The following is a 14,194-nucleotide window of genomic DNA, read 5'->3' as shown; positions in this document are numbered from 1 at the left end:
ACCCACCACGTGTGATCAGAAAGCCTCTTCCAAAGAGGATGCCGGGACGAGAACCATTTGCAGACCCAGAATCTCCTCGGGGAAACTCCTTGTTCCTTCTCGTCCCGTCTTCCAACTCTACCCTCGTGGACGGCGGTGACACATTTGTATTTTCATTCTCTCATTCTCGTAGGTAGTCAGAGCTGGGAGGACCGTGAATGGCTCTGTAATGTTTCCCATTCAAGTTCGGTAGAAGAAGAAATCGAGACCAGATCAAGGTAGAGATGCCAAAGTGCAGATGGCTGGCAGGGGGCAGCAGGGGCGAGGGAAGAGAGCGGGGCTTCCAAGTAGCGTAGACCTGGACCCTCATCCCGTCTCTGTCCTCGCTAGTCCTGTATCCCTGGGCTTCAGGTCACTCTCCGTAGAAATGAGAGAACAAAAATCCCTACCTCATAAGACTGTGGGGCTAAAAAAAAAGGGGGGGGGGAAGTTGCAATATTGAGTTCCACAGCTAGTGAGTTACATATTCACCCCAGCTCAACATGTCCTCTTTCTTTGCTGTTGAAGTTCTCGGTTACCCCTGCCTTCTTCAGTTAAAATGATGCTTTGCATAGAACAGGTAATAATTAGTAATCACATCAAGAGACCTCCAGGAAAACTGCCTAACACTACACGAGAGCTCGATAATTTTTAATTCCTCCTGCTATCCTTTCTTCCTGCGGGATCAGGATGAGAATCCATTTTTGACTTCTAGTACAGTGGTCTTTCATCTCAAATGTGTGTGTGTGCACCCACGAGCGAGTGTGCAGGCATGTGTGCGTGTGCAAGTGTGTGCGTGCATTGACTGCCAGGCTCCTTCCGTCTTAACTGTGCTTGGTTTTTCCTCCACTCATTTGGCTTCCTCTCACGTCACCCATTGTCCACGCGGGAAGAGACAGTCGCGCCCAGTGACTCCATTTGGCTTAGCTGACGTCGAGGAGCACGTGGAGGAAAGTCACGGAAACACCTCCTGCGTTCTGCATGGATTATTTTTAATTCCACATGGAGCTTCGATTCCTCCGAATCGTCCTATGTTACTTGGATTTGGAAGCACGGCTGCTAATAAGGGCACCAAAGTTCTAGATTTTAAGCATGCCTATCCTGGAAATCAACACGCCGCGGGTGATCCTTCAGGCCATCATTTACGTGGCGCTGTCGGTTGTGATTTCATTGCATCGGGACGGGAAACCTTGACCGAAGTTTTGTTTACCCCCGGCTATAATCAGGCGTGTTTAGGTAGGGAGGGGCAAGATGTCGGGGTCATATGTGTGCGGTAAAGGCAATGATGGAAATCTGAGGCATCTCTCCGTCAGGATAACAAAGCACTCACAGACAAAATGATACGAGTCAAGGGGCAGGGCCAGTTTGACTCCAGTCCAGATAGTTTTCAACAGGTGCTCCGAAGAGGGTACGGAGAGCCGGTAGCAGAAACAGAGGGAGCGATTCCCCGAATCGGCTTTCAGCTCACTTCCTAGGTCAGGCAGGCATCACGTGGAACAGTGTCTGGCCTGGATCGTGGGGTCACCCAGACCCTGGGGCGTTCTGAGTCCCGGCGGGCCAGGATGCAGTCACGTTGGAACGTGGGTATGAAAAGGAGGACCAGCTAGGCGGAGGCCCGTGGAGTCCAGATCTGCGGGCAGAGTAGAACCCCGGAGTGACACAAGCCTCCGGGATTCGAGACCACAAGGAGAAATCTAGCTCTTTCCATAGAATGAGTGGGGTGGACCCCCCAGCATTCTCTTCGCCTGGGCACTTCTCTGGCCCAGGCCCGGGTGGGCTTTCGTTCCTGATGGACTGTAGCGTCCCGAGCCAAGCACTTTCCTGGCCACAAGGCTTCCAGCGATGAATGAACTGCCCGCCCTTTCGTGTCAAGGGCCTGTTGTGAAGGTACTCTGGGAACAGTAAGGAGCTGCAGCGAGTGACAGGTCCCGTATAAAGGAAGGGGGGAGGGTGTGTGTGTGGGCGGCTCTGGAAAATACTTCAAAGGGGTTCCGGATGGGAAGCTGTTTAGCAGTTGAACGAAGAAACGCAGAAGAGGCCGTGCGAGCACGCTTCAGAAGGCTAATCCAGCCACCTTTGCCAAGAACCACAAACGATCTGGGAAAACGAAGGAGGTCAAGGTGGAGTACCCTGAAAATGAAGCAAGGCAAGCAGGTGGGGGTCCCATCACCGAGGGCTTCTTAACAGATTCCCACCTAATTCTTTCCCATCCCTTGTGGTAGTGTTTATCCAAGTTTAAAGGGCCGTGGATAATGCCAGCTGTATTATACTGCCTGTCTTTATTACCCAGCAGAGCTTTTGTTATAGCCTTTAGTTTAAAAACACTGTCCTCTTGGGGCGCCTGGGTGGCGCAGTCGGTTAAGCGTCCGACTTCAGCCAGGTCACGATCTCGCGGTCTGTGAGTTCGAGCCCCGCGTCAGGCTCTGGGCTGATGGCTCAGAGCCTGGAGCCTGTTTCCGATTCTGTGTCTCCCTCTCTCTCTGCCCCTTCCCCGTTCATGCTCTGTCTCTCTCTGTCCCAAAAATAAATAAACGTTGAAAAAAAAATTAAAAAAAAAAAAAAAAAAAAAAAACAACACTGTCCTCTTTCTACGGTTCACGGTTCACGTAGTTTCCGTGCCTTAAGTGCCTTAAGTGCCTTAAGTGCCTCTGGTCTTCCCAGGCACCAAAAAAACTCACCCGTTGCTTTTGCTTTCATCTCGCTGGCCTTGAGACCCTTCTGTGACACGAATCCCTGGTATCCGCACGCTCCTGATGCTGGGATGTCTTGCCATTTCTTCTCCCAGCCGTGGCGTGCCTGTACTGGTGGAGGTCAGAGGTAGTTAGTACCTAAACCCTTAGGGATGGGGGCTGGTATGTCTTTGAACTTTTCTTATCTTTATTCATCTGTGAATTCTTTATAGATACTTCATGGAATCCAAGAACTATTTATGGATCTCCTTATAGTCATATTTTTATGTACTTAGTTCTAAATTCTTTTAAGTTTCTTCCCCAAATCACAGTGAAGAGTCTTTTTTATTGTCTAATTTACATCCATTGTAACCAAGTACATTGTAGGAGTAATTCCGTGGCTGTAGAATCTGGAAGCAAACGAATTATTACCCACAATTACAACTATTGTCCCCTGCGGAATTAAGTACTGTATTATGATTCCGTTTCTTTTTCTATACAGGCTTATTTTTACTCATTCCTCATACCATTTCTCTGGTTAAGCGGTCCCGATGGTAAACCCTTGGTTTCTCCTGTTTTATCTTTAACTGATAAAATACGGTATTTGGCCAAAAGTTAAGCAACGGCTTAGCGGCCGAATCGTATCAGAACGACTCTGGCCAATTGTTGTATAGATGCACGTGACCAATTTTATTTTTCAAATAAAAGGAGCCTGTCATCCAGTGTAGCTGATGCATTTGCGTTGAGAAAACCCCTTTCATATTTCTCCCAACATCGATGTAGAGAGCTTTATTCATGAGAGTGTCAACTCTTCGTTCTTCTGTGGACAGCTCACTTATCCCTGGTGGTAAATGATACCTTGCTCATAACACAGCCCAGTGCCTGACGTTTCATCAGTGTTGCATCGGCTTGCATGGATCCATTCCAAGCCCCATGTGAGTATAGGAACTACCATTCTTAACAATTTTCAGCTGGAACGCATAGAACTATCTTAGATTTATCTCAGCAGCCCAGACCCCACGGAAGAAACCGATGGTTATGGGATGCGTTGGCTGCTCTCACCCCTCCAGTACCCCCTGCTTTCCCCCCTTCCTTGCTCTCATCTTCCCAAGTAGTTTTGTCACAATTTTGTGTTAGCTTGATAGTTTTATACACTGTCGTGACTGTTTCTGACTTCTGATTCAAATATGATACCGTGATTACATTTTTTCTTACACAGCTTCTGTATTCCCTCAATTAGAAATTGCCGTTTTGGGACACCTGGGTGGCTCATTCAGTTGAGCACCCAACTCCTGGTGTCAGCTCAGGTCATGATCTCGTGGTTTCTTGCATCGAACCGCACATCAGGCTCTGCCAGATGACAGCACAGAGCCTGCTTGGGATTCCTCCTCCCCCTCTCTCTCTCTTTGCCCCTCTCCAGCTCATGCTCACTCTCTCAAAATAAGTAAATAAACATTTTTTAAAAAAGAAATTACCTTTTTAACTCTCCTGACTTTTTATGCACCTATAACTGTTTTTTCCCCCAGATGCTTCCATGTATCTGTCAAATGCCCTATCTATTGCAGTGTACAAACCTGAAGGGCATTAATAAACTTGGAAGTTCCATCTGTTTCCCAAGAGTATGGCCTTCATCTTGTAGCGCCCATCTAGGGCCACTGCAGACCTATCACAGGAGCATGTCATTTCCCGCTCCTCTGTGTCAGTCCTTCTGTCGTGCATTGGATCCAACAATTTCCTCTTGCTTCCTGTATTCCCTCATCTTTCTAAGGCACTTTCTTCAGTAGTTTCCTGAGAAAGAAAAGATTTCGAATCCCTGAGTGTGGTCCCCGAGTATGAGTGTATTCTGCCTACATAATTGTTGGTAATTTGCGTGGGTATAAAATTCTAGGTTGGAAACGATTATCTCTCAGAATTTTGAAATTCCGCAGTGTTTGAAGGTCCCTGACTTTCCCGTTTCCAAGTTGCTATTAGGAAATCCAGTCCTTCTCTCTTCTGCTAAATTCCTTGCCATTTTTCCAGTTGATCCTCTAAATACATGTTGAATTCCCTTCTGCTCTGGCCACTTCTCCCAGTAACCTTGTGATTTGGGGGCTTATATCACTTTTTATTCCTGGTATGAATAAATGGGAGTCTCGTGTGGCCAGTCCACCGTGTTTGTTTAACGTCCAGTGACATGTTTATGTTTCCAAGTATTTAAACCCATGCAATCCTCTTTGCGTATCTTTTGACACCATTGCCATTAGCAACCCTAGGAGTACTTAGTAGTATTCTCATATGATAAGGACACAGCTGAGGCTCCAGGAATGTTAGTAGCTTTCTCAACTTTAAGGAGCCAGCATGTGACAGATTGTAATTTAAAATCGTATTTCTCCCACTCTTACTGAGGCATCAGGGTGCCATTAAGTGATGCCTTTGTGATGAAGGTCACTGATAATGAGTCAGACCAGAGCTTCCCCGTATCTTGCTATGGTAAACGGACACCACTGAGTGATGTGAATTATTCCTTTGAACTATTCTCTGAGCCACAAAATACAGGCTTTCCCCTTCAGTCACTCCTGTTATTGCACAGGAGAAATAGGAACACCTCAAATCAAATAATTGCTGGTGATCTGACTCATTCAGATAGTGGACTGTATTAGAACAGACAAGGAAAACTGAAATTATGGGATGCACGTCTGAAGGAAAATAAACTTTGCTATATAATGGTGCTACTTGAGAGTTCAGCACACAATGAAATAACTCCTCTTCGAAGCTTTTACTTACATTCTCTCCCAGGGCACAAATAGCGTTCTCTAATTTGAAAACAAAATATAAGGAGTTGCTTTCAAAAGTCCAATATGCTGAAGACGTTGTAGTCTTTTGGCTAAGTGGTTACTCTCAAAAAAGGAAGAGTGGCTTTCCAGCTAGCATTTATGACTAAGCACACATCCCCAGTAATTTCTGGTTTGTTTACATGTCACTTTGACGTTCTGTGGTTGTAAGAGCGGACGCGCTTTCTGTTCAAGGATATGTGCTCAAAGGGAGTTTTCCGGTAATACCTCCTGAAGGGCTTGTAGGGTCTTTGTCAGACAAGAGTTTGCCCATTGCTTTTCCCAGCTGAATATCGTGTTCTTGTACTTCCTTTTTTCTTTATCATCTAATCAGCCCCATTCATATCTTCCTGTACCTTAACCCCGCTAAAGCGAGGAAGCTTGGGGTCAAGTAGTGGAAAGGTGAAACTAGGCAGTACATCCTCTGACCTGGACCCTCAGGCTTCTCATCTGCGAAACGAAATCGTACATACGGATGATCTTCAAGTCCTCTCCCGGCCCTTGAATGCCGTTTCTACACCATCAATGAATCAACTCCATTTCATTATCTAAAGCAATCACCCCTGTTTCGATACATGTGCGACCATGAGAGAATTCGTTCATTAATGTATTTAACACATATTTATGGGATGTTGTAGTCAGAGCTGGGTACACAGTAGCAAATGAGCAAACACAGCCCTGAGCCTCATTGGGTTCACAGCCCAGGAGGAAAGGCATACGTAAACAAACTCTCGAATAAATAATTGTGATTAAGCCTGGGGAAAAAATAACAACAGAGTGCTGTAAGAAAGAATTTAAAAAAAAAAAAAAAAAAAGAGATCATTTAGACAGAAAAGGGGGAATGTTGCCAAGAAAGCTCCGTTGAAGAAATGGCAAGAGACCCAAAGGTCTCTTTGCCAGCTAGCCAAGTGGAGAGTAATAGAGACAGTGTTCTAGGTATGTAGGGCAGTGTGTGTGAAAGACCCTGAGGAATTAAAGAGCTTGTGCATCCAGGGGATTTGCAGAAGGCCATGTGGCTAGAGCATAGCGAGCAAGGAAATGGGCCTGAGATCAAGGCAGATACGGGCTCCCACCACATCATCCAAAGCCTGCCCGCCTTGCTGAGCATTTTGTATAACGTCAGAAAGACGGGAAGAACCTACTGAAAGATGTTTACACAAGAGAGGGAGGTGATTCAAGTGCGTTTGTAAACGATTGTTCTGGTCCCTGTGTGTGCACGGGAGGAAGACAAAAACAGATAAACTAGTTCAGTTAGGAATTTGTCCGGACAAGAGCCCAGGAGGCAATGGCGGAGAAGAGGGTTGTGTTTCCCACATGATCTTGGGGTGGTCTCATTTCGCTTCGGGAGTCAGCTGCGGGTGCCGTGGGATACTTGAGACCTCGCGTCTCAGGGTATATGTACGTATTAATAATGCCTGTGAGATGTAGGGAGTCCCATGGCCTCCCCAGTGGTCTTCTTGAACAACATTCTTCGTGTGAACATTCCTCGTTCACAGCTGCAGCTGTGGGTCCCACAGGCTCCAGGAGACAGAAGCCAAGCTTTTAAAATCATCTCCTTAATGCCACTCTAAGTAAGACTCGGTAGGGAAGAAGGCCCTATCCTTCTCATTTTGTGGAAGGGGCACGATAAAAGTAACAGTGCCTCAGTGGCTCCACAAGGGCACCCTCTCCAGCCCCCCACCTTTCTCCCTTTTCTTTCTTAAAAACTTTTTTAGTGTTTATTTTATTTTTGAGAGAGAGAGAGAGCATGAGCGGGGGGTGAGGAGGGGGAGTGAAGGGCGGAGAGAGAGAGAGAAGGAGACACAGAATCCGAAGCAGGCTCAGGCTCCGAGCTGTCAGCACAGAGCCCGACGCGGGGCTCAAACCCACAGACCGTGAGATCGTGACCTGAGCCGAAGTCGGACGCTTAACCGGCTGAGCCACCCAGGCGCCTCCCTCAACCTTTTCTAATGTGCTTCATGTGCTCGGTTATGCAGGAGCTCTACACTCCATTTTGGCAGCCCATTTTTGAGGCCTGTTAGGAGCCGACCAGCTCGCTCTGTTTCGCACCTCTTGTCTTGGACCAAGTGGAGACAGACAAACGTCCCGCACTGGTATCTTCACCTAGTCTCCCTGCAGCTGCTCTGTAACACACAGACTGCAGGTGGCCGACACCCCTCCCAGCTCCCTGAGGCCCCCGCACCAGCCATCTTGTCTACCCCCCAGCCCTGCTGCCTTGAGCCTCACTGCAACAGCGTGGTCCCCAGGGTGCCTCTCTCCTCTCTCCTCCTCTCCTCCTTTCTTCCCACCCCATCATGACGCCCTGTCCCCGGGTGCCTCCTGTCCCAGGAGGCTGTGTGACTCCTGTAGCAGTGCTCTCACGGCTGCCCACCTCCTCTTCCTCTTTTTGCCAGACGAGGGCTGGTGTCGGATCCAGTCCCCTGTCCCCACGCTAAGTACCGTCAGCCCCCCTCGCACACAGACCATGCTGTTCCCCCTTTGTCGGCCATTTTTTTGAGAATCTGTCTGACAGCTCAGACTCTGTGAGAGGAACTCGGGTAAAAATGGGCAACATTTCCAGCACTTCCACTACTTGGCAAGACGTACAGAAGAACAGAGACGGGCGGCCTGTAGGAAGGGTAGAGAGACCAGCACTTACCAGCCTGAGCTGCGTGAACAATGGAGGAGGCTGAGATTTTCTGGAGCGATGGGGAGGGAGGGAGTAGGAAGAAAGCAGAGCTGGTACCTTAGTAGAAGAGGCGGGAGAAGGGAAAAGAATGGGCCACAGTATCTCGTCCATTCCAAGACATCATGCGACAGTGACGGACGAGAAGAAGTACCTGGGTTTGGGGAGCAACCACTCTTTCAGGGACTTGATGCGAGTCGGCCAGGTAAAGGGGGGTCGCATCCTAACCGAAGCTCGCGCATGTCTGACAGGAGCAAACACTAAGCATGGGCTGCGCTGCAAGGCCTGTAAGATGAGCCTCCACCACAAGTGCATGGATGGCCTAGCACCCCAGCGGTGCATGGGCAAGCTGGTAAGGGCTGGTGCCAGGAGTGAGCCCAGAACCCCCCGCACGTCCCGAGGTCCCCCCCCGCGGCACCCTGGTAGCCGGACACTAGGAAGGCGGCCCCAGAACCCCAGGGCTGCCAACTGGGCTTCCTTATTGGCATAATGATCAACCAGAAGAGGAGCTTTATCAACCTAAGAGACAGACGCTCCCCATGTGAAAGGGCTCAGGGTCTTTAACAGAGTGGCCAACTTGTCCTGGGTTGGAACTTTTTCAACGTCAGCACCAGAAGTCCCACGTCCTGGGACCGTCCGTGTTTTAAAGATGAAAGTTGGGCATCCTGGGAACCCTGTCAGCCCAGAAAACCTAGGGTGGCTGGTCACCTCAGTGCTCCATTGGCTGACAGCACCGGGGATGTCAAGAAGGGGAGAGAGATTAACCACCGCGTTCAAAAATGGGGAGAGTAATAAAAATTGACACACCACTTTGACAAATCTTGGCGGCCAAAGCCAGGAAGGTCAGATGGCCCTGGCCCATTCTGGGCTTGGTCTACCATCTTGGGAGTGTGGGCTCGGTACTGCCGCCCCATGTTGATTAAAAGGAACCTCTTTTGAGGGTATTGAAACTAGGATGGCCAAAGAGCTGTCGAAGGGACGAGAATGTCTACCCTAGAGGTAGATACTTAGGCTATGACAGCGATCTTCAAAAAAATTTAAGACCTGAGGAATTCTATCCTGCTCTGTGGCTCCAGGGAAAAGACTTGAGGATCAGTAGATGCCAAGTCTTACCAACCAGAGACAGTGTCACCAAAGGCCTGCCTTCAGGGTTACTGAGCACTCCTCCCACCAATCCCCCCCCCCCCCCATCACGGACAGTATTCAAAAAAAGGAAGATACCACCTTCCAGGAATATCGGAGAGGATTCTAGACTTGTAGTAGGGTCTGGGCCACAAAATTCCCTTCCAACACTGGGATATAATGAGTCAGGTTCTTAGTGAGTTCATCTCCTTACTCTGGTTGGCAGTATCCTCTTTTCTAAAACCCCTGCCTCACCTGATCCCGTCCTCCTCCTCGGCCAATGGAGATGCCCGCAAGCCAAAGCAAAGACCATGAATGAGGGGTCAGAAAAACATAACAGAGTGTAGAACACAAGGCAGATGGCTCTGGGTGGAGCTTGTCATATACACCAGGGCCTTACGGCCTCCCTCTCGGGTCGGCTTCCACTTTTCCAGGCCTTTTATGATTTTAATAAACCTCAGTAGTAAGCCACGTTGAAATAATGCATGCCAGTCCATTTGGATCCTGGGAGATGAGATGATGGGAGAGGAGTCTGGGCACAAGGGAGGCTGCTATGGTCTGAGAAGGAGGAGAGGCAAGAAAGGGAAGGACAGGGCTGGGGCTTGCTTTCTAGGTGCAATTGTAGCTTGCTTACTGCCACCTGTACCTCCCGCCCCCCCGGGGATAACTTGTAGGACAAGCCAGCATCTTAAAGGGCGACAGAGGGGTGCCCCTGGCGAAACCAGCTGGTATTATCTTCAGAGCTCTTGTGTGGTTCTCTCCATCTCATCAGTGACATTAAGCCCTTCTCTTTCTCATTCTCTCTCCAGCCAAAAGGGTTTCGGCGTTACTACAGCTCCCCTTTGCTCATTCACGAACAGTTTGGATGCATTAAAGAAGTTATGCCCATCGGTGAGTTGGGACGCTGATGGGCCGAGCTGGGTTTTGAGCAGCATGGTCCGCATTCACGGCTGCTGTTCTCCCAGGACCGCAGGCCCAGTGGGGTGTGTTTGTGCATCTGTCTGCTGGCTGATTGGGTTACGACTGTTGGCTTTGCTGGAGGGGATACATTAGGTGGAGCAAATTCTCCTTTCCCTGGTGAAGCTTGAAAAACACCCAAGTCCCAAAGGCTGCTGATATGCTATTCCTTTGGGAAGAGCCATTCCTTTGGGAATGCTGTTCCTTTGGGAATGCCATTCCTTTGGGATGGAATAGCATGGAGTGTAGCATCTCACAGAGCTGACTCGAAGCCCAGCTTCCCCGCTGACCCACTAACTGTGTGACCCAACCTGTCAGACCCTGTAAAGGGAGAACAGCAAAGGCTGCTTTTCACAATTGTTGTAAAAAAAATAATTGTAAATGATAGACCAATGTTTGGAAGGAACTCTGTGAATATCACCTATTCTTTAATGAGGACCAAAAAGATGTCTTATATGTATAGATATTTCTGGCTTGAATTTATTCTTTAACAATATCTTTCCGTTTACTTCCATCTCTCTCTCTCTCTCTCTCTGAGAATCCCTACATCTATTTTTGCCTTTGGATGGGGGGCGAGTTTTAAACTAGAAATGGATAAGTCAGAAAGCTTTTAAAGAGAAATTCACGAGGCCTGGTGATGCCCAATTCTTTCAACACTTGCCTCCTACTGCAGACTTTGTGTCTCGCTCAAGGCTTCACACCTTGGCGAGCAAAACCTCACCCTAGAGGAAATAAAGCTGGTCCCTGGGAAGAACCTTGAAGTTGGAGTCCTGGGGACAGATAACAAATGAGGAAAACCAACGAATCAGGAAGTGTCTGGGAGCAGAGAGCTCTGGTTGTAAGTGATGGGTGCAGGGGAAGGACCTGGCCAATGAGCACCTATTACAGGGGCGGGAAATCTGCCAGGAAAGCCCGACCACACAGAGCTCCATTTTCCCAGCGATTAGTGGGTCTTTCCCACAAAGGCTTCTTCTCAAGGGCTGTTGACCCAGGAGATAAAGGCTTGGCTGCATCCCTGATGGTAAGTTGAGGAAACCTGTCACTCAGACGACCTTTCTCTTCCATTGCAGCCTGTGGCAATAAGGTGGACCCTGTCTACGAGACCCTCCGCTTCGGCACCTCCCTGGCCCAGAGAACAAAGAAGGGCAGCTCGGGCAGTGGCTCTGACTCGCCTCACAGAACCTCCGTAATTGTCCCCTTCTTCCCTCGGTCCACTTGCAGAGCTCTGGGAGGGAGGGCCTCGGGCACCGCAGCAGCGATGGGTTTCCCCCTAAATGCATCAGGAGGGCGGGTCTGTTGGGAGTCAGGCAGCCTCCGAAGGGAAGTCCCAGATGCCTTGGGCCACTTGCCTTTCTGTGGCCCGCACCCAGGGATCATTTTACTCTCATCCTCAAAGACCATGCTCTTGGCCTCTGCTCCTTGACTGTCCATGCATTCCCCCCACCTTCCCCTTCCACTGATAATAGATAACAACATGTCGGTCAACACACAGAAAGGTTTCACCCAACGAGTAGCGGGAGCAGGAGAGTCCCAGTTGTGTCCAGTTCTCCTTCCAGCCACATCCCAGTTCAAAACTACAGCTCTTTCTCAGTCGTTTCTCCGTATGATGAGTTACTTCCCTGGGCTTCACACGAGAGCTGCCCCCTCCCCAGAGGCGCTTGAGCTGTATCATTAGTGGGGGTCTGGTTCCATGGGACACTCACCCTCCCAAACACCGCTTCTACATTTGACTTGCTCTAAAATCACTGTTCCCATGCATCCCCGCTGCATGCTGTCATCATCCTATGGCTGGCTACCCCAACCAGAATTTCTATAAATGCCCCAAGATGCCATACAGCTCTGCAGATCACGCTGAAGGCCACCATCCCTCCGGCAGAGGCAAGGACCTGCCAGTGCATGTTCCGGGTAGGATAGCTCGCACCCAACTACCGTCGCATCCCCTATTAGACGGGGGCTTCCGGTCACAGATGAGCTGCCAGGTGGTCTGCCGGGCTGGGTCCCGTGGATCGTGGGAGAAGGGCGGGGCTTACCCCTGAGAGGGGTCCTCAGGGGCTGAGTTGAAGCAGCTCCCTCAGTGGGTGCAGGTTAATCCGCAGGATAACCTAGATTGTGGTCTGTGGGTAGATATGGAGGTCGGGTGGCTGAGTAGGTAGGATTGCAGGTCCTCTGGTGCCACATGGTTACCCTAGATGCCACCTTTAAACTCCCTGAAAGCCCTGTTCTTCATGCATCCCGCTGATTTCTAAGAGGGAAGAACCAAAACTTCTTTGACTCTGTGTCCCGGCTGAACACAAAACTGACGTCCATCCGCTCTCTGTCTTACTCGGCAAACGTGAACGAGGTGCCCCCAGTTCACGAGCACCGTAGAGGACACCAAGAAGTGGAGGACGTGCCTTGTTACCCTCAGAATTCACAACTTGTCACAGAAGACCAATGCAATAGAGAAGAAAGCGGGTGGCATTCTTTAGCATTTTTTAAGAAATACACTCTTACAGGTCTTGTACCGTTTTTCTTAAGAATAAGAACATACGTGTGAAGGGTATGATACCAACTAAGTCACACGAGCGCTGTGGGATTTCGGAGTAAAGATGGAATATGTCTCGGCAGACGTTGCGGTCAGGCAGTGCAGGTGTAAGTTGTGACATTTTAAGGTCCTTGACCCTCACGATCTCCCTCGGGAGGCTGTACATCAAATCGGCAGTCCCTATGGCAGCGTTAACTCATTTCCTAAAAGAAGGGTAAAAGTGGTGCTCAATGTGATGAAAACATACAGAGTACATGTGGATGGGATTTATCTTACATGTACATTGGTTACGGCTGCTACGTGGGTTGGTTAATGGTAAAGAGTATAAGTGAAGCTTCTAGCATAGGGCCTCGCACCCAATACGTGGCAGTTGCCGCTATGTTATTTTCATTAAGCATCTAGCCCTTGAATTTGAGTTGTTATTATGAAGTGAAACAAGGGTGTAATCCATTAGAAAGGCAGGTGTGTTGTCCGAGAAGGGCAGTTCCCAGGCCATCCCTGAATGGGGCCGATTACTGGGCTCTGTAAGAGGCTAGACACCCCGCCCCCCAGGGTTCCACCCTGCTCCCCCGCTCAGCCCGTCTCCTCTGATGTTCCTCCAATCACTCCTTAAGCCAGGGCTGTTCGGAGGGCTCTGCTTTGGCTTGGCCATTCTGTGCCCCATGCCCTTCCTGGTTATCTCGTTCACATTCCACTGGTCCAAGCACCATGTCTAAAGCTGATGACTCTAGATACTTATTGTCCTAACCTCCTGTCCAAGTCTACAGAAATCTCTAAATCAGCATGTCCAAGCTAAACTGATGTCCCATCGGTGATTGGGTCCTGTCACTCAGAACTCAGAAATGTGTATCAAAAGTGCCTTTTGTCTCTGTCCCCAGTGCTGGAGGTTTTAATCCCACCATCTCTCACCCAGATTATTTCCAAGAAATAGCTGTGTTCCCCTCTTCCTTTCGAGTCTACTCGTATCAGTACCTCCAGATTTGTCTTCTTTTGAAGAAATTCTTTGTGCAGGGTTCCTAATTGAAACACTGTATTGATTTGCTTATGCCCGGACTCTAGCATGGCATATGAGGCCTGTCACTGCCCTAAAGACCCACCTTCCCTTGAACGCACCAAACTCTTTGACATCTCCATATCTTAGGACTTGCCGTGCCCCTAGTTGAAGTTCTTTAAGACCAACTGTTGGTCTTTTTTTTACACAAACCATGAAGAGTTCTCAGACTCCCCGAAGCACGATGAATTGCTCCCCGCCTGGATCTTCAAAAACTTCCTTTCTTATAGGATAGAGACAATTGAAGCATAATTGTCTGCTTTTGCCTCTTTTTCCAAAATTACAGACCCAGCGACTAGACATCAGGGCTCTCTGTTCCCTAGTCATCTCATTATATGGGGGGCTGGCACCTCCATTCCCTAGTCATCTCATTATACG

At 49.1% G+C, this 14,194-nt stretch overlaps 1 protein-coding gene across 4 annotated transcripts in view; it reads left to right on the top strand.

Annotated features, from left to right (window-relative positions):
* STAC (SH3 and cysteine rich domain) overlaps positions 1-14,194 on the top strand; it is a 139,953-nt gene that overhangs the window by 83,246 nt on the left and 42,513 nt on the right. For all 4 annotated transcript variants that reach the window (XM_045436636.1, XM_045436635.1, XM_045436638.1 and 1 more), the window contains exons 3-5: positions 8,414-8,514; positions 10,094-10,175; positions 11,312-11,427. In XM_045436636.1, coding sequence (XP_045292592.1) covers positions 8,414-8,514; positions 10,094-10,175; positions 11,312-11,427 — 299 coding nt within the window. The remainder of the gene's footprint in view (positions 1-8,413; positions 8,515-10,093; positions 10,176-11,311; positions 11,428-14,194) is intronic.

Source organism: Leopardus geoffroyi, chromosome C2, assembly GCF_018350155.1.
Source record: "Leopardus geoffroyi isolate Oge1 chromosome C2, O.geoffroyi_Oge1_pat1.0, whole genome shotgun sequence".
NCBI lineage: Eukaryota > Metazoa > Chordata > Mammalia > Carnivora > Felidae > Leopardus > Leopardus geoffroyi.
This window is presented reverse-complemented; position numbering and strand designations above follow the sequence as displayed.